General features: G+C 49.1%; 1 protein-coding gene across 1 annotated transcript in view; it reads right to left on the bottom strand.

Annotated features, from left to right (window-relative positions):
* Nucleotides 1–25,317, bottom strand: part of LOC119375651 (uncharacterized) — a 43,575-nt gene that overhangs the window by 4,062 nt on the left and 14,196 nt on the right. Inside the window, exons 2-5 of the mRNA XM_037645879.1 lie at nucleotides 13,078–13,211; nucleotides 12,940–13,016; nucleotides 1,747–1,833; nucleotides 691–729 (exon numbers count right to left, since the gene is read on the bottom strand). Coding sequence (XP_037501807.1) covers nucleotides 691–729; nucleotides 1,747–1,833; nucleotides 12,940–13,016; nucleotides 13,078–13,211 — 337 coding nt within the window. The remainder of the gene's footprint in view (nucleotides 1–690; nucleotides 730–1,746; nucleotides 1,834–12,939; nucleotides 13,017–13,077; nucleotides 13,212–25,317) is intronic.

The raw sequence follows: 25,317 nt of genomic DNA, 5'->3' as shown, positions 1-25,317 counted from the left end.
ACTCTACCGATCCGAGACGGTGCACCACCTCGCGAACCAAGAGCACTGTGAAAGGAAAATGCGAGAGATAAAACACACGTTCGTGAAGTTCCTGCTTGTGTGACCGTGAGTCACACAAGCAGGAACGTCGAGAGTCACCAATCGCCGGGAGTCGAACCCGCGACTTTTTCTTTGCCTGATCTTGCGCATTTAGCTGGCGTGTTTCCGTGACGGAAATACTTCGTGAAAGTCTTGGTGGACCCCGGCATAAAACACTTTCGTGTTAAAAAATCACACTTTCGCCGCAAGCGCAAAGCAATGAATGCAATAGGAACAAATTGGAATGCTACAGGAAATAAGGCTAGCGGCTAACTCTTTTGAATCCGATCTCGCTCAAGTCTACAAAACGCTGGTGTATGCGAATACGGCCGCTCCAGGGAGCGAAGAGGTTTTCGTGCCGCGTCTGGTCTCAACGCGAAGTAAGCGGTGAAAGCACAGCACGTAGAAGGGTAACGAGCCGTTTACTGATGCCTGCCGACACAGCGCCATCGCCCGTGGCCGTGCCCGTTTGATGAAAGCTCGCTGTTGCTGCCCGGCCGATGCAGCCCTTCCGTTAAGGTCTTAAAATGTGACTTCTTAGTAGCCGTGCATAATAATAAGTTTCAACTTTCCTCATGTGCTGGCGCATGCGCACTCTCTTTCTGTACTCACATGGTCTGTTATATAAGTAATAGCAAGGACTGTGGATCTCTGAAAGGAAAAGGGAGAGTTATGCGTCAGCTGATACTTCTCATGTAAACGCTGCGCTATAGTGCTCTATTTTATGACAGGGAAAATGAATTACTCGGAGTTACTGACTGAACGTTGCTGGCTAAAAGAATTAAAAATATAAACAATATCGGAGTTACTGACTAAAGGAATTAAAAATATAAACAATTTGCAGATAACTTCAGGAAGCGCGTAAGAGTATAATTTCAGCTATACTTACAGTTAAGTAACAAGTTAAAAACGCAAGCTGCACTCAAGGAACTCAGAAGGCAAAATCAAGGTACTCTAGGCAAAGTCGGCCGTTACGGGACGGGGGCTGCCAATTAGGGCTGCTAAGGTGCGCGACCCCGAGGACATGAAAAGGGGGGGGGGGCAGGGGCGTAGCCAGAAATTTTTTTCGGGGGCGGGGGGGGGGGGTCCAACCATACTTTATGTATGTTCGTGCGTGCGTTTGTATGTGTGCGTGTAATATACGCAAGCAAAATGAAAAAATTTCGGGGGGGGGTTGAACCACCTAACCCCCCTGGCTACGCCCCTGGAGGGGGGAGGCACCCCTCCTTCATTCCCTGGGTCAAGTATTTAGCAGCCCTAATTAGTGGCTGATTTTTTATTCTTGGCATGTGGTATGATCCTTAAAAGCATCTTGCACAAATAGTCTTCAAGCTTGATGACAACAATAACAGCTTTGTTTTGTGGCCTCACTTTGTTCCACTCGACCCGATTACCCATGGGCCTCCCCGTCCAATTCCAGCTTTTTAGGTATGGGCTCTCTATTACTTGTAATCAACCGTCGAGGTCAACAAATGACATGCTTACATACTTCCCCAAATAAAGATAGTGTGATGCTCAGTAGTAACAAACAAGTCCGCGAAAACTGGTAGCCCTATAAAAGTTCCTCCTCGAGTTATGTACGTGAAAACAGGTAAATCGTTCCAATTTCCCTAGGAAACCTGAGTCGATTTACTGAGATCATAAGACGTTCGAGCTTTCCTTACGTACCCGTCGTTACATTCCGGAGCTCGAACACACCACAGCGGTTCCTTTCGCCTTGATATATCAATTCTTCTATGCCTGTAGGATCTTGACCTGCGTTAAAAGTACAAATATCATTAACATGTGCTGCAGTTAAAGAAAAACTGGCCGTCGCTCTGCAAACATACTTACAGTGTTCATGGAATCTTATTTTTGGAAGCAATATATATATACAACAGGTAATGGCTTCGGTAGAGCTCTTAAGGGCTGTATGAAATCCCAGTATCAGGACAAATAAATAATATGGCAATCGCATGTGCATTTTTTTTTCGTTTTTGCTATTTCAATTGCTATACCGTGATGTAGGATTACGGTTGCATTGCGATAGCAATTAGATGGACACTCTTAGGGTTATTGCCGTCGCCGGGCCGTTGCATATATGCACAGACTCTCTCTCTCTCTCTCTCTCTCTCTCTCTCTCTCTCTCTCTCTCTCTATATATATATATATATAATATATATATATATATATATATATATATATATATATATTGTTGGGGTGTTTAATAGACAGCACTGAACGACAATGAGTAATGGCGACAGTCACGGCAAGGCACGAACTCCCTGCGCGAGCGGCGTTCTTTTTCAAGCAACCAAAGAGGACGACCCACTAGAAGGCGCTGGAGAGGGTAACCCATTACCATGTCCCAAGGCTTCTCTACAATTACCCCGGGTACGAAAAGGGAGCCGTCCGGCGACCTAACAGCTCGTCACTATGAGTGGGTCATAGTAGGCCTTGAGGCGCTCCACGTTGACAATGTCGCGCCCTCGAAGGCGCATGTCTGAAGCTGGTTCGATGGGTTCGATCAAGTAGTTGACCGGGGATGTGCGCTCGACGACCCGGTATGGGCCTTCGTATTTCGGCAGCAGTTTTGAAGAAAGGCCACTTGCAGCGGTAGGGACCGAGAGCCATACGAGCGCTCCAGGGAGGAACGTGGGTTCAGAAGTAGTGGTGCCATCGCGAATGCTCTTCTGCAGTTCTTGTTCCTGCGTCGTAAATGTCTTGGCAAGCTCGCGACACTCTTCAGCGAGCCTGGCTGTGTCAGAAATAGGCGCGCGCTCAGATGGATCTGGCTTGTATGGAAGTATCGTGTCGATGGTGTGCGACGGGTGCCTTCCGTACAGTAAGAAGAACGGTTAAAATCCAGTAGTGCTCTGAGGGGCGGTGTTATAGGCGTAGGTGACAAAGGGCAGAATGGCATCCCAATTGGTGTGATCGGCGGCGACGTACATTGACAGCATGTCGCCGAGCGTTCGGTTAAAGCGTTCGGTTAGGCCACTCGTCTGCGGGTGGTAAGCAGTAGTTTTGCGGTGAACAGCATGGCACTCTTTCAGAATGGCTTCCACGACTTCCGATAAGAAGACACGGCCTCGATCGCTGAGAAGCTCTTGGGGTGGACCGTGACGCAGTATGAATCTGTGTAGTAGGAAGGAGGCAACATCGCGCGCTGTAGCCGCTGGGAGGGCGGCGGTTTCGGCGTATCGCGTTAGATGGTCAACAGCGACGACGGCCCAGCGGTTACCAGCCGAAGTCAGAGGAAGTGGTCCATACAAATCGATGCCCACGCGCCCAAACGGACGGTTAGGGCAAGGTAATGGTTGTAGACCTGCTGGCGACACGCGCGTTGCATGTTTTCGGCGTTGGCAATCGAGGCAGGAGCGAACGAACTTCTGCACGTAGCGGTACATCCCACGCCAGAAGTATCGTTGTCGAATGCGGTGGTAAGTTTTGGATACCCCAGAGTGCGCGCATTGCGGGTCAGAGTGGAAGGCCTCGCATATTGCAGAACTCAGACTGCGGGGTATCACTAGTAGCCACTGGCGGCCGTCGGCGTTGTAATTGCGTCGGTGCAGGAGGTCGTCACGAACGGCGAAATGTTGGGCTTGACGACGCAACGCGCGAGTGGATGGTGTTGCCGCCGGATCAATGAGCAAGTCGATCAGCGAGGTGATCCATTTATCCTTGCGCTGTTCGGTAGCGATGGTGTGAACGCTGATTGAAGCAACAGCTATGTGAGATACTGAGCAGGGGGCATTGTCGTCAGGCAAGGGAGAGCGCGAGAGGGCGTCGGCGTCAGCATGCTGGCGTCCGTTGTGGTACAGCACGCGGATGTGGTAGTCCTGCAGGCGAAGTGCCCAGCGGGCGAGACGGCCTGAGGGATCCTTCAATGACGACAGCCAGCATAGTGCATGATGGTCGGTGACGACATCAAATGGGCGACCATACAAATAAGGTCGAAACTTTGTAAGGGCCCATATGATCGCCAGGCACTCTTTTTCCGTGACTGAATAATTGGTCTCGGCTCTGGTAAGCGTACGGCTTGCATATGCCACGACATATTCGGGGAACCCTGGTTTGCGTTGCGCAAGGACAGCGCCGAGGCCTACACCGCTGGCGTCCGTGTGTACCTCCGTTGGGGCCGTAGGGTCGTAGTGGCGTAGTATGGGAGGAGACGTCAACAAACGACGGAGCTTTGCGAACGCGTCGTCACACTCGGACGACCACGAATTTAGGGGTCCGTTACTTCCAAGGAGCTTCGTCAGCGGCGATATGATGGTGGCAAAGTTTCGTATGAAGCGTCGAAAGTATGAACACAGTCCGACGAAACTGCGCAGTTCTTTGACGGACGTAGGTTTGGGAAATTCGGCCACGGCCCGAAGCTTGGCCGGATCGGGAAGGATTCCGTCTTTGGACACGACGTAGCCGAGGATTGTCAGCTGCCGTGCCGCAAATCGGCACTTCTTCAGATTCAGTTGGAGGCCGGCGTTGCTCAAACGGGTCAAGACATGCCGCCGACGTTGGAGATGCGTGGAGAAGTCCGGAGCGAAGACGACGACGTCGTCCAGGTAACACAGGCATGTGTGCCATTTCAAGTTACGCAGAACGGTGTCCATCATGCGCTCGAAGGTCGCGGGCGCATTACACAGACCGAACGGCATGACGTTGAACTCGTACAAGCCGTCGGGCGTGAGAAAGGCTGTCTTTGGTCGAGTGTCATCAGCCATGGGTACTTGCCAGTACCCCGAGCGCAAATTGAGAGATGAAAAGAATTCTCCTTGGAGGCTGTCAATCGCGTCGTCGATTCGCGGTAGTGGATAAACATCCTTGCGGGTGACCTTGTTGAGCCGTCGGTAGTCCACACAGAACCGCACAGAACCGTCCATCTTCGCAACGAGAACAACAGGAGACGCCCATGGGCTGTCGGAGGGCCGAATTACATCGCGTCGAAGCATATCGTCCACTTGCTCGTTAATTACCCGGCGTTCTGTGGGAGACACGCGATATGGACGTTGCCGCAGTGGTGGTTGGGCGCCAGTGTCGATGCGATGCGTAACAGCGGACGTGCGGCCGAGGGATGTTTGCCCGACATCGAAAGAATGACGAAATTCATCCAACAAGCACAGAATCTGCGAACGCTGGACCGACGTAAGGTTGTCAGCAATGGAGGGACCAAATACATCAGTAGGTGACGAATCAGACGTGGAAACAGCACTGATGGTACGGGAACTGGTGCAGTGGGAGTCATCGGGTGCGTCCAGAACTTGTGCGTCTTCAACGGGTTCCACTTTGCCGAGACATTCCCCTCGAACCAATGTAACAATGCACGGGGATGGGTTGGTAACAAAAATAGCGGTGCTGCCCTGAGTGACTCGCACGGTCGCGAAAGGTACCAGCAACCCTTTCCTAGTGCAGATGCGGGCAGATGGCGAAATGAGTGCAATGGTGTCGGAGAGACCGGCGCAGTATACCGACACAGCCGTTGACGAGTTTGGAGGCACTTTCGTATCGTCTTGGACGAGGATCTTGCTCACTGCCGATGGACTGTCTGTCGGCGTCAAATGTGAGAACGGTGAGAGTTCGATTTCGGCTGGTGCGCAACGAATTACGGCGTCGTGGCGGGCGAGGAAATCCCATCCCAGGATGACGCCGTGAGAGCATGCCGCAATTATGATGAACTCGACATCGTACAGAACGTCCTGAATGACGACGCGAGCAGTGCATACTGCTGTAGGATGAATACTCTGGGAGCTGGCGGTACGGAGGGACATTCCAGAAAGTGGCGTCATCACTTTTCGAAGTAAGCGGCAAAGTTTTGCGTCCATAACGGATACAGCGGCTCCAGTATTAATAAGGGCCGATGCGCGAACACCATCCACAAGCACGTCGATTACATTCGATGGACTTCGCTGAGGGCTTTCACAGTTCGATAGCGTCGCAGCCCTTGCCTCCTGGACTGCGACGACTAGTTTTCCTGCTCTCGTGCGACCGAACGTGGCCGCATGGGTGACGGTGATCGATGTCGTGGAGACGGAGAGCGGCGAGTAGCTGGAGGTGGGCGTGACGTCGGCGACATAGGTGGAGGTGGGTCGTAGAATGCACGGCTTGACTGGCTGGTGACAGGTGACGCGACTCGAGGCGGCTGCACGCGTTGACAATAACGTGCCACGTGACCGGCGTAACCGCAAGCAAAGCAGATGGGTCGGTTGTCGGGGGTGCGCCAGCGGTTCGCCGGGGTAGGCCCCGCCCATGTCGCAGGACGCGATTGGCTGCTGAAATGACTGTATGGTGGACTGCAGTCGGGGCCGAGGGATGGCGTCCGCATATGTAGCCGGCACACCCGCCTCAAAGAACGGAGGTCTAGCGGCGGCTTCGGCGTAACTCATTGGGGCAGCCGCAGGAATTACTTGGGGCGTCCTGGCGACAACTTGAGCGTAACTCTGGGGCGCAAGAGCCGGAGGTTGCGGGTGGTACTCAGGCGTGACCTCCGCAATTTCCTGCTCAATCGCTCGGCGGAGAGGAGGAAGAAGGGTGGTCGACGACTTTGAACGTGCTGCGGGTGGGCAAAGGCGAGAGGGAGACCTGGCGTGCAATTTCCTCGCGCACGAATGACTTGACTTCTGCCAGCAACGCGGCCTGGTCAGTTGTTGCCGCCAAGCCAGCAAGCTCTGCGTCGCGTGATGGGGATCGACGGGTCATCGAACGCTGCCGGCGGAGCTCCTCGTAGCTCTGGCACAGCTTTATGACCTCGGCACTGTGCCAGGGTTTTTGGCGAGCAGCATGGTGAAGGCATCGTCGTCAATGCCTTTCATTACGTTCCGGATCTTGTCAGGCTCAGACATGGTCCCGTTGGCCTTCTTACACAAGTCGAGGACGTCTTCGATATAACTTGTGAAAGATTCACCGGCCTGCTGAGATGGTTCACGTAAGCGCTGTTCGGCTTGCAGCTTACGAACTGCTGGGCGGCCAAAGACGCTGATGACGGCGGTCTTGAAATCGGACCAAGTCGCAAAATCCGACGCGTGGTTGTTGTACCACAAGCTTGCTACGCCCGCGAGGTAGAATACCAAGTTGCTTAACTTGCCTTCTTCGTCCCATTTGTTGGGGATGCTGACGCGCTCGTAATTGCGAGCCAGTCCTCCACGTCGGTGCTATCGGCGCCAGTGAATATAGGTGGATCGCGTATACGGGGGACACCGGGACATGTGCTCGTTGCGAGAGGAGGCGTTTGCTGGGCGGCGTCTTGAGGCATGGTAGATGGCAGGGTACGGGATCGGAGCTCCAGGGGCATTGAATGGGAGCAGAGCACTCTCCACCAAATTGTTAGGGTGTTTAATAGACAGCACTGAACGACAATGAGTAATGGCGACAGTCACGGCAAGGCACGAACTCCCTGCGCGAGCGGCGTTCTTTTTCAAGCAACCAAAGAGGACGACCCACTAGAAGGCGCTGGAGAGGGTAACGCATTACCATGTCCCAAGGCTTCTCTACAATATGTATATATATATACGAGAGGAAGTAACAGGAAACAACATAACATTTATTCTGAGCTCTCGGCCGGGATCGGCCTTTATCAAAGATGACATTATGACGTTGCGTTGGGGTTTAAGTACAGATTGTCGCAACACTGACACAGATGCATACACCGCCGCGATTCGTTGGAACGGGACAAGGGGAGGGGCCAGAACAAAAACAGCAAAAAAAGAAAAGAAAGTGAGAGAGGGAGAGACATAGATACTGATATACAGTCAGTATTTTAACTGAGCCAGGCATAGCCTCCTGAAAAAGAATATATATATATATAATATATATATAGATATATATAAGATATATATATATATATATAATATTTATATATATATATAATATATATATATATTATATTATATATTTATATATATATTATATATATATATTATATATATATAATTATATATATATATATTATATATATATATATATATATATATAATATTATATTAAGATATATATATATATATATATAAAATCTCGTGCAAGCGCCCCCCCCCCCTGCCCTGCCGCCGTTTTCCACTGCTTCAGTCAGTGTTTTTATTTGCTGACGAAGGCTAATACGACAGTAAAAGAAATGCCTATTCAATAAGCAAAACAAAAAAAAGCAGAAAGAAAAAACGCCAGGCCGTCGCGCAGCGCGCAGCACAGTCATAGCGAAAGCTGGAAGAGCGGCCTTTCTAGAGTCCGTTCTAAACTCTCTTTGGGAAACTAATACAAGCACACATGCAAGTTATCCACTACGCCATAAATCATAATTTTTGTGAAGTTGTGAAGCACCCACTGTGCCATTGTTCATCTTTCTCCGGATAAGCGAGGTACCCGCTACACATCTGCAAAGCATTATGTGCACTTTGTTAATGATTCATGTGGCTGATGACGATGAAGAATTATGGTTGAAGGCTTTGTAGTGGGTGCCAAGCTTTAAACCACACACTCCTTGCGCAATTAGCAGTGTGTCGTGTCTGGTTGTTATTTTACTATTCTGCCACGTGATACTAATCATGATAACGCGATTCCTTGCCCGACATGACGGCTGTATAGGGTCTTTTTGCAAATGAGTTTCAAGAACCAGCGTGGCCTTGTGGTGGAATGCTCGATTTCCACGCAGAAGGCCCGAGTACAAATCCCATCAAATCGTTCAAGTCGCTGGATTTGCGCAACCGGCAATACAATCGTCGTTCCACGCCACGCATTACCGAAATCCAGGGGCTCCGCTCCGACTACCTGCGCGAGATGATAGGGCTATTGTGCAAGAAGAGCTGCGCCATGAAGGAAAAGGAAGCGTGGTGCTGACGAACTTCAACCACGAAGCAGGACAAGGAATTCCGAGGACTTCAGCAGGGCGAAGCATTCCAAGAGCTGAAACGACGGTTGCAGTCGCCGCCAATACTTGCTCGTTTCGACGAATGCGCCAATACGGAAATCCACACCAACGCAAGCAGCGTAGGACTCGGCGCCGTCGTTGTGCATAGGACCGACGAACTGGAAAGGGTTATCAGCTATGCTAGCCTGTCGCTATCCAAGGCGGAAGCCAGCTATTCCACAAGAGAAAAGAAGTGTCTTGCCATTATCTAGGCTACGTTAAAATTCATAGCCCATCCCGATATGGGCTACGGTCAGCGACGCAAGACACCGCCGACAAGGCCAGCGGGATATCTTCAGCGAATTTGTCCACCTCGTGGACTCTTCTAGCAGATCGGGATGGACTAGCTGGGGCCATTTCCGACGTCGAGGTTCGTCAGCAAGTGGATTGTCGTAGCCACGAATCACCTCATCCGCGACGCCGAAATCAGGGCCCTGCCTGAAAGAAGTGCCGCCGAGGTAGCGAAGTTCTTCGTCGAGAACATCCTACTGCGCCACGGCGCCCCAGAAGACCTTATCCCCGACAGGGAAACGGCTTTTACGGCTGACCTAACGAAAGCAATTTTGAAATACAGCCAGACAAGCCACCGCCGGACTGCAGCCTACCACCCACAGACGAATGGCCTCACCGAGCGTCTATATGAGACCATCGCGGACATGCTGGCCGTATATGTCGATGTCGAACGCAAGACATGGGATGCCATCCTTTCGAGCATAACATTCGCTTACAACACGGCAGTGCAAGAAACAACGTCCATGACACAGTTCAAGCTCGTTTATGGAAGGAGCCCCTCGACAGCACTTGACGCCATGCTGCCGACTGTCAGTGACGAGGACAATGTGGACGTTGCGTTTTATTTTCAGCGCGCCGAAGGAGCCCGACAGCTCGCTCGCTTACTCATGAAGAATCGGCAGACGACCGAAAGTCGCCGTTAGAATCTTCGGCTACGCTTCGTGGAATACCAGCTCGGCGACCGTGTCTGGGTCTGGACACCGACACGCCGAAGTGGACTCAGTGAAAAACTTATTCAGCGATATTTCGGGTCATACAAGGTGCTTCGGCGTCTAGGCGCTCTTAACTACGAGGTCATCCCGGACTGCGTTACGAACTCTCAGCGGCCCCGCACACGTCCTAAAGTCGTCCATGTCGTGAACCTTACGCTGTTTTATACGCGCTAGCGAACCTGAGCACTCTGCTTTTTGCTTTCTTTATTCTTCTTTCTTTGTGCATTCGTATTTTTATTACCCCTTCCATGATCTGTTTACAGCATCGGGACGATGCTTTTTCAGAAAGGGCAATGCCACACGCGCTCCATCTTGTGTTTTTATGTAACCAGTCCGTTACATGTGTAAACACTGCCTTTTGCAAACCACGTCCGAGTGTCTGGGAACTTTCGAGATTATTTTGAAATTGTCTGAAAGGCTTAGCGCAAACGTGAGCAGCTAAGTTTATTCTTGAACTAGCGCGGCTGCCGGCGATAACACTCGAATGTTTGATGCCGCATGTATAAATACCGACGCACCTAACCGCAGATGAGATTACTCGACAGCCGACGACTGCTCACGCCATTACTTTACAGTGTGATTAGCTTGCACGTTCTGTTTTCATTTTCCAGGCACAGGTTCGCCCCCAAAAAATGTTTGGTCTTGAACGCACCGACTGCTGCCTTTGTCAGCGTCACGACGTCGTGAAAATATATTTAACATTTGCATCTACAGTAACTATATCATTCATGTATGTATTGAAAAGTTACGGTTCTAGAATGTTACCTAGAGGAAGAAGTTGACGGCGGTCTGCCATTTTTGGACGTGCTAGTGAAACGCGACGACAATATATTGTCGTTAAGTGTTTTCAGAAAGGTGACACACGCCGGCATTACCTAAGACTCATCTCTGTGCACCCAATATATCGCAAGTAGTCAGTGGTCATTTACTTGGACGTCGGGCGGAGAAACTTTGCTCAACTCCGGAGGACCGAGCGGCTGACCTAGCCACCACGCGCCGTCATCTCTCGTGTTCGGGCTGTCATTTGTTATTTGTCCAAGCTGTTGAAGAGAGCCTTGCTCACCCAACGCCAAATCACTCTCAACTACAAGATAACAAGGGAAAGAGAAAAAAGGATTCTGCACTATGCGTCCCCGGTGTAAGCGAAAGCTGGTCCCGAATCCTACGAGGGTATGAAGTCGACTTCGCTCAAGTGCCTACGCTCAAGCTCGGACACAGTTTGGGTACGGTGAAAGACAAACATGAAAAGGAGGAGTTCCCGGGCGTCGTATACAAGATTCCTTGCGCTGGTTGTAACAACGTCTACAATGGTGAAACTGGCGGCTTTGGAAAAAAATTAAGCCGCACATCTATGATGTAAAAACCAAACCCATGGCAACAAATGCGCTGGTTGAACACGCAGTCTCCACAAGCCATGACATCGACTGGGATAGCGCGAAGATAATTGAAAAAGAAAAGAACAAAATAGCAAGGCTTCATCTACAATCCCTTCACATTCAGACAACAGATAACGCGCTCAATCGCTACTCAGGCAATCTACCCCCGTATACACTTGATGCTTGCATCACATCATGAAACCCGTATAACCAACGCCAGTCAAAACATTTCATTCTTTGTGAACAGTGCCCACGTAGCGGGGACGAAACGTTTTTATTGCGATAGCAATTATATGGACAGTCTCGACGGGTTCTTGCCGTCACCGTTGCCGTCGCCGTCATGTCCTTCCGGTATGAAGTCCAAATTGATAAGATCCCCCCGCGCATTGTATATCCTACCGCGGGCAAAAGCGCTAGCGGGGGCGACGAACGCGGCCGAATCAGAGATCAAACGAGCCGGCCCATTTCCGTCGTTCGGAGGGTGCATGCGATAACATCATTCCGCTCGGGAGGCCTGCCGTCGAAGCAGACAGGAAACGCCCCGCCCGTCCTTAACGATAATGAGAAAAGACGCGAGGTGGGGGGCGGGGGGAGGGGGTGTTGTCGCGCGAGCAGCCACTTTGAACTTTGTATCTAAGGGCGCGATCGCGATCGCTGGCGCGCGCGCTATCTCGAAAGCCATCTCAGCGGGCGGCTCGTATACCCTTCTACGTGCTGCGCTCTCAACGCGAAGTGACTATGCGGAGCGCACCTCTCCCTGGAGCGGCCGTATTCTCTTACACCAGTGTTTTGTAGTTACGCGAGATCGGATACAAAACAGTTAGCGGCCAGCCTCACTTCGTGTAACAATACAATTTGTTGTTATCGCATTCATTGCTTCACCCTTGCGGTGAAACTGTAACTTTTTTATTAAACAATTCGTCGGCGTTTGCTATTTCCAGCCTTTAATTAATACAAGGACAAAAAGCATCATAACCACTAAACCACCGTGGCGGGTGTCTGACTTTGTGAAAACTGCGCGTAACCATTGCAAAGTGGCGAAAGGCTTTGAAGTTGCGTTGCGGAGTTGAAGCTTAATTTAGCTAGTGGGTATACTTTGATAAACGTGGGTGAAGCGCGTATAGGGAGGGTGAATGAGGGATCAACATTGTGTAACTTTTATAGCATAACCATTCAAATATGAACGCTAAAGCTTTATTTGACTTGCCGAATTTAGCAAAACTTGATATAGCATAAGCTTGCAAAACTATAGCAAAACTGTACCAAAACCATCGAATAGCAGAAAATACAGCCCCGCTGGGCCTTTAGCCTTGCAACAGCAACGCTATGCAAAGCTAGCCACTGCCTTGTGTTTTTTTCTCCCCACCTTAACCCAGCAATTGTCGTGTACTGGAGCTGCCTCGCATGCAGTGCACAGCAATGAATAGGAGTACACTAGGCATTCCTCTATCGCCTGATTGATGACTGAAGAGAAAAACAAACAAGTCAATTTCACAAATGTGTTCTTTTATTACCTGCTGCTCTGATGAGAAATTGAAGCTATATTTGAACTTGCCAACTCAATAGCACGTAACGCACAAAATAGCAATGTATTCTTGCAACTCACTTTTGGGCCCTACTTCCATGCTTGTGAATGGACGAAACGAGCCGATAAACTTCCCACGGAGTTTCTCTTCCACAAACCTGCATGTGGATAGAAAATTAATGCGTGATAAAGGAAGCGCTTATATCAAAATAATCTTACCCGCTAGGTGCAAGATGCTTTCTGGAAAAGTAATAATCCGTACTATTTATAAATTCTTTCTTGTCGACTTTACATCGTTGACTGTCATTAGCTGTAGTTATGACCGTCCATATATTGTCACGTGTATCAAGAAACTGAAAAATATTAAATAATTGAAGCTCTTAGTGTTCTACAAAATGAATTTAAATATGCCTGGCCACAACATCTGCATGGACCATTTGGGGATACTTGCCCATTCTGTACGACTGATGCGTCCGCGAGTACAATCAAGCACCTGTTGTGGACATGCCCTGGCCTGAACCAGATACGGCGGCGCTACCTGAGAACAGTGGGCCTTCATCCGACGAGACCACCGGATTATAATTTGTGGCTCTATGGGCACCACCATAGAGCACTGTTGATGTATATAGCGGAAACCGGCCTCTATCTGTATATTGAACTATGTATGCCGTTGGGCAAACTCTCGAAATAAAAAAAAAATGGATAAATGCCCTTGCTGTTAATGCCCTTGTCTTCTTCAAGATTGCAGCCTTGAAGAAGACAAGTCCGCTTGTCGAAACGTCGGCTGCAGCGACACCGCGTGTTCAAGAATTTTTCATCTGATTCACCCTGGATTCATACTTCGAAGTCACTTAACTCTTGATTCACACTCAAGTCACTCAATTTAATCTTTATTCACACCTAATTCACTTGATTAAAATTAATGTACGATGACTCACCCTTTATTGACGTCAATGTACGTTGATTCACTGACGATTCATTTGTTTGTCCGATGATGCACTTTGAGTTCTTTCATTTAATTTTTGTTTGTGCCCCTAATCATTTGGCATCATTTTATGTGTATTTGGCGTCGCGAGACTGCTGGAACCATTCATGTTCACGACGCCACCATTGTATATTTCGACCGATGGTCTTATGAAGTTTTCACCTTCATGAGTGATTTTTTTCTGTAAAAATGCTACCGTTTACGTTTACTTCGCCGCAGTTGTGGTAGTGTAGCAGTCTAAAATTTCGACTAACACAATATCGTAACTTGATTTTCTTACAGCGATAGACGTAAGAAAATTGTAAAAACATTTGATACTTAAGTATGTCCCAATTTTCGCTGACCGGTATTTGTTGTTATTTGTCGTAATTTTCACTGAATGACCGGTATTTAATGTGAATAACAATAGGAGCGTGCTGCGCATTGAGAACAAGTGATGGGCGCATGGTGAAAACAACGCTGCGAATAACAATAGGCACGTGCCGCGTATTGAGAACAACAAGTTATGGGCGCATGTTGAACACAAGACTGCGAATAACAATAGGAATGTGCTGCGCATGGTGAATACAATACACTTAATAGGCAAGAGGAATAGGAACAAAGGCGAGTTTGTGCCAGTAATGAGGTGTGCACTGTACACTAGGCAAGTATGCTAGCCAACCTACCCGCGTTCTCGTTTAAGCCGCAAGAAACCGTGTTGAACTTGTGAATTAAAAATGACTCGCGCATTTCGCGTTTATAATGTGACTTAAATACTGAGTCCAATATAGTCGCCGTAAATGATTCAAAGGTGTGCCCGCTGCTGGCGACGTGTCTAGATATTGGCAAATGAAGCATGGAGTGCACATGCGCTTTGTAGTTGTTGAAACGGTAGCGAAATGCATTTTCGGTTATATATATATATATTATATATATATATATATATATATATATATATATATATATATATATATAGAGCGACAAAATGAAATGTACGTGGTAGAAAGGGCATTAAGGTATGTCATGAATTAAAGTTTGAGTAATAAAATATATAGAAATTTGTATAAACAGCAAGTAATGTAAGCGCTTAGGCAAACAGGTAAGGAACCAATGGTTGTGGTTAAACGGAAGAGTAATGTTTTAGGGCAAGAGCCTAAGATGCCTCATCAAACGAGAAAAGTGACCGTCGGCGGCGACTTAAACACGAATGACGCAAAAAATTACGTGATCAGAGATGACGGCTTCATGGCGTCAACATGTCGTCACAGATGTATAAACTTTTTGCCGCGATTGTCACGTCATTGTGACGTCACTATGACTTCACATAGAATACCGTCACATTATGACGTCATCACATGAAATAATCGCATGGTCAAAAGTGTGCCGATTCTGGAGGCGGTACAATACCAGGTGAGGCGCAGAGAGCTTGCAATGCTTGCGATCATGGATGCCGTACTGGGTGGATGGGACGATGGTTAAGGATCAATGCATTGTCTGAGGATAAAAAGTAGATGGCTTATAGTTAATCCCAAGTTCAACCAGAGTCAATGCGGCTGCCACTATCAGAACCCTAAATCTCCCATTATGGTAGATTTAGGGTCACTTCAGTTTTACTGCGAAGGTGTGAAAGCGTAGCTGATTTGGGCACATCGATGTTCGGAGTTATGTGCCACAACAATTGGGCAAGCTACACTACTCACCTCCGGTCTACTAAAAAATGAAGAAGTTGTCTATAACTAGCCTAAAGGCTATGCGCCACAGAAACTGATCAAGCCCCACTACTCACCTCTGGATTGGGCATAGCGATGTTCGCAGCGTAGACTAGCCGGGAGAGGTCAAGTGCATAGCGAGGAGGAAAACACAGCACAAGCCAAGTATAGGTAAGAATGAAGCCTAATGTAGCAAGGAGAGTGAAAGAGATGTGGGGGACAAGAGAAGGGAGAGGGAAAGGGTAGCTAAGCAGACAGATGTACAGGCAATGGAGTACAGATAGAAGGAGGAGGCGAGGGGAGAGGATAAGTACAGGTGGTCGAGCGGAGAGGAGGACAAAGGCGAGCGGGGAGAAGACGCGGCTGCTAGGGCGGAGCCCGGCGAGGGAGAGCCAATGCCCAGCCACTCCGAGCGCAGGTGGTATCACGTTGGTGCTTACGTCAGCTCACCTCGGTAAAAGCCGAGATGGTGGATGGCAATGCTTAACTCATTTAAACATTGCTCGGATATGCTAGCTATGCTCTACTTTGCCTAAGATTACATTACTTGGCACTAGAGCACTGCACGGGCCGTAATTTTCGGCCCGGGCCCGGCCCGGGCCCGGACCTCGTTCAGATTTACCCGCCCGAACCCAGCCCGGTGACTCAAAATGAGACCCGGGCCCGGCCCGGCCCGAACCCGAGAAAAAATTTCGCCTACCCGGCCCGACCACAGATCAGGCCCGACTGAGGCCCGACCCAGTAATCTAGGTGGTGATGCCCGAACATGGAATCGACAGCAGGGTGTTTTAAGTGGCAAATATCTACGCTTTGTTGGCGCATGTTTTGCCAACAATTATACTTTAACATAGTTACGGTAATCTCTTGTAAAAAGGGGCTCACGGTGCAAACAGTTGAGCGAACGTACTGAACCCGATGAATGTTTGTTCGGCAGTGGTATACTATACCTATTTTTTCTGCAAATACACTGGGGATCATGAAGGGTGTTTTGTAGCAGACATTGTAGCAAGAAAAGGGATTTGCAGCACGAGTGTAGTTTCGATAGGGAGCGCAATAACAACAAATGATGGATTGATGGATGGATAAACTTTATTATGGTCCATCGGAACGCGCTCTAGCACGTTGCGGGCCGCTCCGACATCGGAACAGAAAGACCAAGTCTCTCTGCTGCGTCGCGGGCCCGTTGGCCTGCCCATATAGCTGTTCTTCTAGCGCGGAGCTGGTATATTGTTACGAGGCATTGTGGATGAGCACGCCGTTGGAGACGAAGAGACGAGGAAGAAGCGGGAATGCCGCGCGAGATGCTGGCAGCCATTCGGTGGCACAGTTGCCTCGTAACAATATAATAGCAGCCTCCCATTTGGACAGCGTGATGGCTTCGCCGCCGCGTAACACGGAGCACCGCCAGAACATGTGCTCTAGATTGGCTTGGCAGAGAACCAAACGCCCACTTCACTTTGTTTTTATTGCACTTTATAACCTATTGAAATTTATAGCATGCTCTAAGCACAAAGCCAACCATGCACCCTTCTCCATATGTAGTACCCGTCTTCACCATTGTAGCACCTTGCCAGAGCAACAAAAACAGGGGGAAAAACAAATTTGTGAACTTTGTTGTAAATACACTAATCTAGGCGAAGGTATGGAACCGCGTGCACCACGTGTATGCGTATAATCAGCCGAAAGGAAGAAAAAAAACTATTTGTCATAGCACTATTTTCATATACCATACCACTGCTAGTATATACAGACTAAGTTTCTCATGGCATAGTTTATAGTTTACTTCCTCACATGTTATTGTGCGAAAAATCAAAGTATCAAGAGATTCCCAATTTAAGCACGCCATGCGCTGTTGCATCACATATCCTGCCGCGCTAAAGCTTCTTGCACTGCTCGCACTGGCCGGACGGGCGCACCAAATCTGCCTTGCCAATTGCGAAGGCGTCGGCAGTCGTTGTTCTTAGCTTCCACCACTGGAGCAAATCTAGGATGTCTTTGTGGACCTCTGCAGAATGACCATAGCTGTCCAGCTCATCCCTTCACTTCTCTCGTTCCCGAACGTCGCGCCACTCTTCAATGTCGTCTATAAAACTCCTCTTTGAGGGCTTCTCCTTGTAGTTTTCAGCGGTGTATGTTATGCACGGTTTCCACCGTGCTCGTTTTATCCATATTATAATGGTTTATGCCTTCCCAGCGATGTTGTATCGGTAGAAGGTGGCCACTGGACTACGCGGTTAGGACTGGCAGGAAGTGGACGAAGCAATTTCGATATATTTTCGGGGTTCGCTCGAGTTTGGTAATAAATGCGCGACTAAGCTTCTCGAAGCTTACTCATTGGATGCATGTGGTTCGAGGTAAGGGGACATCACCCGGCACAGAATCTGTCATTATCCTTTTTCAAGCCAGATATTTCGTCAAGAGAATATACTTCACCCCACGCCTTGTTTAATGGACCTGTTCTATTCCTGCACATTCCAACGCTTTTGTGGCAGTATCATGTAGATCTCGAACTATATAGCGCACTATATAGGGCCTCAAACACGCGGCTCGCGGACCTCTCGCTAGCGGCTCTCCGCCCGCACATGACTGTCTTCATCCCATTTTTTTATAAGTATGTTCTTGAGATACACAGGCATGACAGATCGAAAGCATATTTTTCGTGAGGCGCCCCCTGCAATCACCCTGTGTTGATACATAACCGCGAAACAAAAGCTACATTTCAGAATCGGCGTCGAGATTTTAGTCATTATGGGTGATACGAAATGACTGGTTCCCCAGACGTGAAAGAGAGACGTCCGTTTAATGGCAATACTAAAGGCGAACTGCTGCGCCGGCCACGTGCACGTGCCCTCGATGGCCCTCGGTTTCCTGTTCGAAGTGTGGGACTCAATACAGCCAGAGTCCTGAGAAACTTCAGTCAGAATGACAGAATCAAAATCAATCTGGTCTGGGTCCCTGCTCACTCAGGAAACCCCGGTAACGAGGAGGCGCATAAAGTGGCCCGAGGGTTAGCAAACCGGGTCGCGCTGTCCTTGGAACCGGGCCCCCCGATGGGAGAGGCAGTGACCTCCTATAACGAACTTACAAATATGTATTGTGAAGAAGAAGACGCGTCGCCGGTCAGCAGTATCGCCAACGCTCGCCTCGCATATTCATTTTAACTTATTTTTTCACAAAGTCTACTGCCGCACGCTTCGTGGCCGATCCCCCGTAGTGGGTTGGTCTATTCCCCCAAGGAACCAACCAACCAATCGCCTCGCGCTGCTTGTCGCTGGCATCTTTCTGGACGGTGCTCTGCCCCGACTCGCTGTGTTTGTTCAGAGCGTCACCACAGGAGCGCACCGCCAATAAACCTCTTCGCAATTGGTGGAGGGTGCTGAGGGTCCCCGTCAACTGAACCTGGAGCTGCGAAGCAGAACACTTCCGCCCGTCATGACAACCAACGTCGACCAACCGGCCCCGTCCGCCCAGTCCGGCAGCGGCACCGGAGTTCCTCGGCTGAGGGACCCCAAGGTTTTCAGCGGTGCCGGTGAGACCGACGTAGAAGACTGGTTCACAAACTACGAACTGGTGAGCGCGCACAACAAGTGGGATGACGCCGACAAGTTGACCCACGTCGTGTTTATCTCACTGACGTTGCCGAAATGTGGTATCACAACCACAAAAGCGACATCCCGACATGGTCAGTATTCAAGACGTCTTTCGCTGAAGTGTTTGGCCGACCCGCTGTCCGTAAATTCCGCGCCGAACAACGCTTGCGCACACGAGCACAGAAGCCGTCCGAAACGTTCACAAGTTACATTGAAGACATCATCGATCTTTGTAACCGTGTCAACGCCGCCATGCCTGAGTCGGACAAGATTCAGCACATCCTCAAAGGGATCGACGATGGCGCATTTCAGATGCTCCTGGCCAGGAATCCTCGCACAGTTTCGGAAGTCGTCACATTATGCCAAAGTTATGACGAGTTGAGGAAGCAGCGCGCCCTGACTCGGCCATTTTCATCGCACGCCGACTCGCTCTCGAGTCTTGGTACTGTTCCCGAGCACTCGCCGACGCTTCAGGAGATCAAGGACTTCGTGCGCGAAGAAGTTGCTCGTCAACTTTCCTTGGTCCCCTTCACACAGGAGCCGCCCTCTCGTCTGCCGCCAACGCTCCGCACTGTTATTGCCGAAGAGGTCGCTCAAGCCGTTCCCGTAGCTCACCATCAGCAGTCCGTGGCCGCGCCTCTTGCATATGCGCCGGTTATGCAGCCCGTAGCCTCACCTATTACGTATGCCCAGGTGGTGCGTAGGCCTCCCCAGCAGCCTTACCCACCTATGCAGCAATATGCCAGTGATGCTACCGAGGACTTCTGATTTGGAGCAATTTTTGGAGCAGCAAAATTTTTGTTTTGGAGCACTTTGGAGCAGCAAAATTTTCATCTTGGAGCACTTTGGAGCAGATAATTTTGCATCTGGGAGCACTCTGGAGCAGCAAATTTGACATCCTGGAGTACACTGCAGAAGCATATTGCATTAACATTCAAGCACCTGAATAATATTATGGAACTCTTATGAGGCCTAGAAATATTTCGATTCATTGCAAATCTCATGGACAATATCATCTCAGGAGAACTCCATACTTCACTGGCTGATGAAAAAATAAGGGCTCATGCAGTTGAGTGTTCTGGACTAACCACTTCGTCGATTATTTTCGACACTAGCAAATAAACAGAATACCGGATCAATAAAATTGCAATTTATGAAATAACACTCTAACTACATCTATGTGGTTATCAGCAGACATTGTAGACAAACGCCGTGATGTACAGCAGTGCCTCAATGCCAAAGAGCCACACTGTCCCTAATGCATTCCCCTAAGAAAACTCCAAGGCGAAAGCCAGGTTCTTCTCGATCGACGGGTTGATCCTCCCCCTCATTCTCTGCAAGCTATCTGCACCTCACCTGGTTTTGCGCTAGCTCCATGTTCGGCGCACCGATTACGGAAGCAGTGTAAAGCGACGATGTCGTGATGGCGTCATCACGTGACATCACGATATATGACGCCATGATGACGTCACAAGTTTTGACGATCTATGACGTGATGATGACGCCATCACATGATTATTTTTGCATCAATCGATTGACGCCGCGGACGGTCAATTTTCGTGTTTGATAAAGCATCTGATGCTTTAGCATTAATATTGCGTATTGAACGTTAACAACATGGCCTTACATACCAAACTGTCCTCCACCATGTCACCACCTTGCCATGCGCGAAACAGCTTCGCTTATCATCCACTTCACAGAGTGAAATGGCTCCTCAACTTTTTTTAAACGTTTATTGTGATAACGATTATATGGACGCTCTCCACGGATTTTTGCCGACGCCATTGCCGTAATTTTCTGTATAAAGACCAAATTAATAACATCACCACGCGCATTCTAGCCGCGGGTAAAAGCTCGCGAGCGCTGGCGACGAACGCGGCTGAAGCGGAGATTAAGCTAGCCGGCCGTCTGTCTTCGTCGCACGGACAGCGCATGAGATAACATCTTCCCGCGTGCGGGCCTGCCGTCGATTGCTCATCAGCGAGGAAACGCCCCCCGCCCGTCTCTCGTAAGGAGCAGGAAGAAGTTGGTAGGTATAACGTGGCAGTAGAAAGCACAGGACCGGGTTGACTGGCGAAACATGGTAGAGGCCTTTGCCCTGCAGTGGGCGTAGACAGGCTGATGATGATGAAAGGACTTGAAGAAAAACTTGGCAATGGGCTAGTTGGTTAAACATTATCGAATATTTTTGCGCAAACTTTACAAAAAAGTGACTGGGAACAGAGTAAGAGCCCACAAACGGCACAGATGAGCGCAATATGTGCCGCTCATATGTGCCGTATGTGGGCTCTTACTCTGTTCCCAATCACTTTTTTGTAACACGTTCAGGAGAGTTGCTTGTTGGGCAAGTTGGTACATACTCTGCGCTCTGTCTCTGTTTTCTGCCGCTCTGCTTTTTCCGTTTTCGACGTTTGTGGCTTCTTTTGCAGTTAACTTTTTTGTAAAGTTTGCGCAAAAATCTTCGATAAGATGAAAGGACGCCAGGGGAGCGGGGGGGGGGGGACCACATCGTTCGAAGGGCGCAGTCGCATGCGCGCGCGCCATCTCGAGGCATCAGGAGACGGCTCGTAAACTTGCTGTGCTCTCAACGCTTACTTCGTGTTTAGAGAACTCAGAGCAAGAAAACGCTTGGGTTCCTGGAGCGGCCATGTTAGTGTTTTGTTGAGTTACGCGAGATCGAATCCAAAAGAGTTAGCTCCTTACTTCGTTTAACAAAACAGTTTGTTGGTATCGCAATCATTGCTTCGCCCTTAAGCGAAACTGAGTTTTTTTACCCGTCAGCTATTGACCACCGAAAGCGAGGGGCGGACGTCTAACATGGGGTAGCCGCTTCACTGTGGGCCGTCAGCGACGGGCCCGCTACTGACAGCTGCGTATTTGCGGCTGCTCCGACCAGGATATATGCTTTTATTAATGAGATGACATTTTTAAAAACCAAGCAAAAAATTCGAATTGGAACCCTAGCACGTAAGCTCGAAAGGGCAGGGCCTTTTAGGGGGTATTTACCGCAGAGTGATTAAACTCGGACGTGCTGGTACAAGCAATTACGAAAAAGCTCTTCCGAATAAAGATCCACGGATAAAGTATATCTGAGGAAAAGTGTGAACGCGTTTCCACCGTTCGCGTGCTCTTCCATAAACGCGAAGCAAGGAAAATTCGATATTGTTCCATATATATACTGCTAGCGATCCCAGATTTCATTCCGCGATGTCCGGAAACAGAAGTGACAGACATTTTATCGTGCGACGCTTGAAACGAGCTATCAGCAGCGCTTCTAGAACAGACGACGTCCGCCGATGAATCGTCGTCGCACTTTCTCGCTACCGAGAGGCCTAGACGTCACGAGCCTCTGCGGAGAGCGCGTTTTGCTGTCGAGCCGACTTGCAGAACAGAAGGTGCGTCGGCACCGTGCATGGCATCGTGCCTTATTCGGGACGCACGCGCGAGCGCTATTTATTCAGCGGAATAATTCTTGGTCGATGGTTGCGACTTTGGCAGCCCCAAGATCAAGCTGCACATGTTCTGACGCGCCGGCCGTGCGATTGCCGGTGATAGACGCCCCCAAACCCAAGACTTTGGCGCAGTTTGGCGCAATTTTCGGCGATATTATCAGGATGGCGCAGTAAATACAATTTGGCGCACTTTGGCGCAGTTGGCGCAGGAGTGGAATCACTGAATATGCCCACCGATCTGCACCTCTTCCTACATGTGAAGAAGAAGACGCGTCGCCGGTCAGCAGTATCGCCAACGCTCGCCTCGCGCTGCTTGTCGCTGGCATCTTTCTGGACGGTGCTCTGCCCCGACTCGCTGTGTTTGTTCAGAGCGTCACCACAGGAGCGCACCGCCAATAAACCTCTTCGCAGTATAAAGATGACAGGAGATTATACCCCATACCGCACAGCTCCGCCGAATTCAAACGAACACTCTAACCACTCCTCACCGCTTAGCGATATTCACAGGCGGACAGGTTGACTCAACATGCAAAAATTGCGACAAAAATGCCATAGCAAACCAAAGTCACATCCTCTGGGAATGCGAGGGCCTTCCCCCACCCAGAGAGCTTCTGCCAGCTCCCTCCGAAACGACATGGGAGACTTTAATACGGTCCCCCGACGAAAAACTGCAGAAAGCAGTCATTGCATGGGCAGAAGAGGTCGCCGCAGACAAGCGGCCAGCTCCAAACCCATGAAATTTCTTTTGAATAAAGTTGTATCCTCCTCCTCGATAGAGTCTGGCGCGCTCCAAGTTGCTCCGTTCCGCACTATTTTGCAACGATATGTTGTTGGAATCCTCCCGCCAAATCCCCTTCAGAAATCATCCCGTATATGAGATATGGGAAAGGTCTGCTGTGAAATAACGGTAGTTTTAAAACCTGTTCCCCCGTCCCACGCTCCTACCTTCGTCATTGCCCTAGGCTTTGCGGGAGTAAATTTTTGTGAATGCGGCCCGTTAGCTGAGGTGAGTTTGAGAACCCTGATATGGTATCAAGACTCCGTGCAGTCCTTTCGTTTTAGAGGGGGCCTCTAAATTTCAACAACGTTTGCCCGCTTTGGGGCACTGTGATCGCTGTTGCGATCACAGTGCATTACACATTACATTTATTACTGCGATTACAGAGTAACATTTGGTATACAAAATAATAACGAAAGGAAATAAAGCACGGAAAAGCGAGATGTTACATGTATACGTGCCTGGTCTATTTACTTTTAGCTCGCCCGTTTCAGATAAATCAAGTAGCTCATATGCAAGAAGCAAAGGAGTTCAGTACTTATCCCTCATAAAACTTCTCCAAATAGCTTACCCCACATAAAAAAGCGTGTTTTCGAGATAAAATGTGGGACATATATGTATGCACAGCGTATGCGGAACAAGGCATATTAAAGAGAACAACGATTTTTTTATTATCAGTAAATTACTCTTTTGCCATTCCAAAAGCACCACGCTCACCGCGACAAGACTCTTGGTAAGAGAGAAAACTCGCATGAAAATGCAGGCAACGACGCCAACATGAAATTCACGCAGCAAGCTCCGTGACGTCATAGATTCTGACGGCATCTACTGGGTCCTTCGTAGTTTATAGTGGGTAAAAATGAAGTACATTGACCTCTGAGGGGGTCATAACACTTAACATACCAAATTTCTGGAAATTTCGTTGAGCCAATGTCCCCAAAATACGACGAATACAGTTTGAAATCCGTGACGTCAAGTGCGGAGATTTCAGCGCGAAATTTCGAAATGGAACTTTGACCTTGATTTTCTCCTTTATTAATAAACTCATTGATGGTGAAATTAATGACGTTCGGGTTCTCAGAGTACACTTTATCGGTCTAAACCAATTCAGTGTTTCACTTTAGTGACCCTTTAAGAACAGAGCAAAGTCCAAGCCCGGCCCGACACGAGCTCGCCACCTCAAACCCGGGCCCGGCCCTAAGCCCGGAGCTTCAGGCCCGAGCCCGGCCCGGGCCCGCCTTGAAAACTACTTTACCCGGCCCGGCCCGGCCCACGGGCCGGGCCGGGCCCGGGTTTTCGGGTAGGCCCGAGCTCGTGCAGTGCTCTACTTGGCACTCAATCACTGAGCCTTCCCCTGAGCTCCGCTCTCGCTTGGTCCTTACGGCGTTTAGTCAGTTAAAGCTACGCGTAATTTTTCTTCAATTTTGTTGTTAATTGAGTTTTCTTGAGGCGTCTTTTAACGTTTTATAGTTCTTATTTTTACGTGCTTGATCTTTCTGCTTTGCTATTGTTCAGCAGTGTTGCGTTCCTGCCTTGTTTATTGTTATCTTTTTTTGCTTTTCCTACTTTTTTTGTCATGGTCAGAAAGCAGGCGTCGTGTCCTCTCAGAAAAGGTAACAGCCTATACTCGCTGATATTCTTTCTTTACAATCAAGCGAAGGATACTGGTGCAAACTACGCGAGTGTTACCGCTAACGAACCTAGTATCACATACTCCGCGTTTTTTACGTGGAAAAACAAGACTAGCTCTTTTTATACAGGAAGCTATCTGAAAGAGGACGCAGTGCACTCTAACGAAATAAATATATACATATTGTTTTTACTTTATTCATAGTCACTTTGCGTTTTTGCACGTGTGAGAATGTAGCACCTTTTGCGTGTACCTCAAGGTAAAATGACGTCTCTGCCTTCAGATGAGCGTCCGTCACCTTCTGGCTCCCCTGTCTACTCGGTTCAGAAATTTGCG

Source organism: Rhipicephalus sanguineus, chromosome 11 (genome assembly GCF_013339695.2).
Source record: "Rhipicephalus sanguineus isolate Rsan-2018 chromosome 11, BIME_Rsan_1.4, whole genome shotgun sequence".
NCBI lineage: Eukaryota > Metazoa > Arthropoda > Arachnida > Ixodida > Ixodidae > Rhipicephalus > Rhipicephalus sanguineus.
This window is presented reverse-complemented; position numbering and strand designations above follow the sequence as displayed.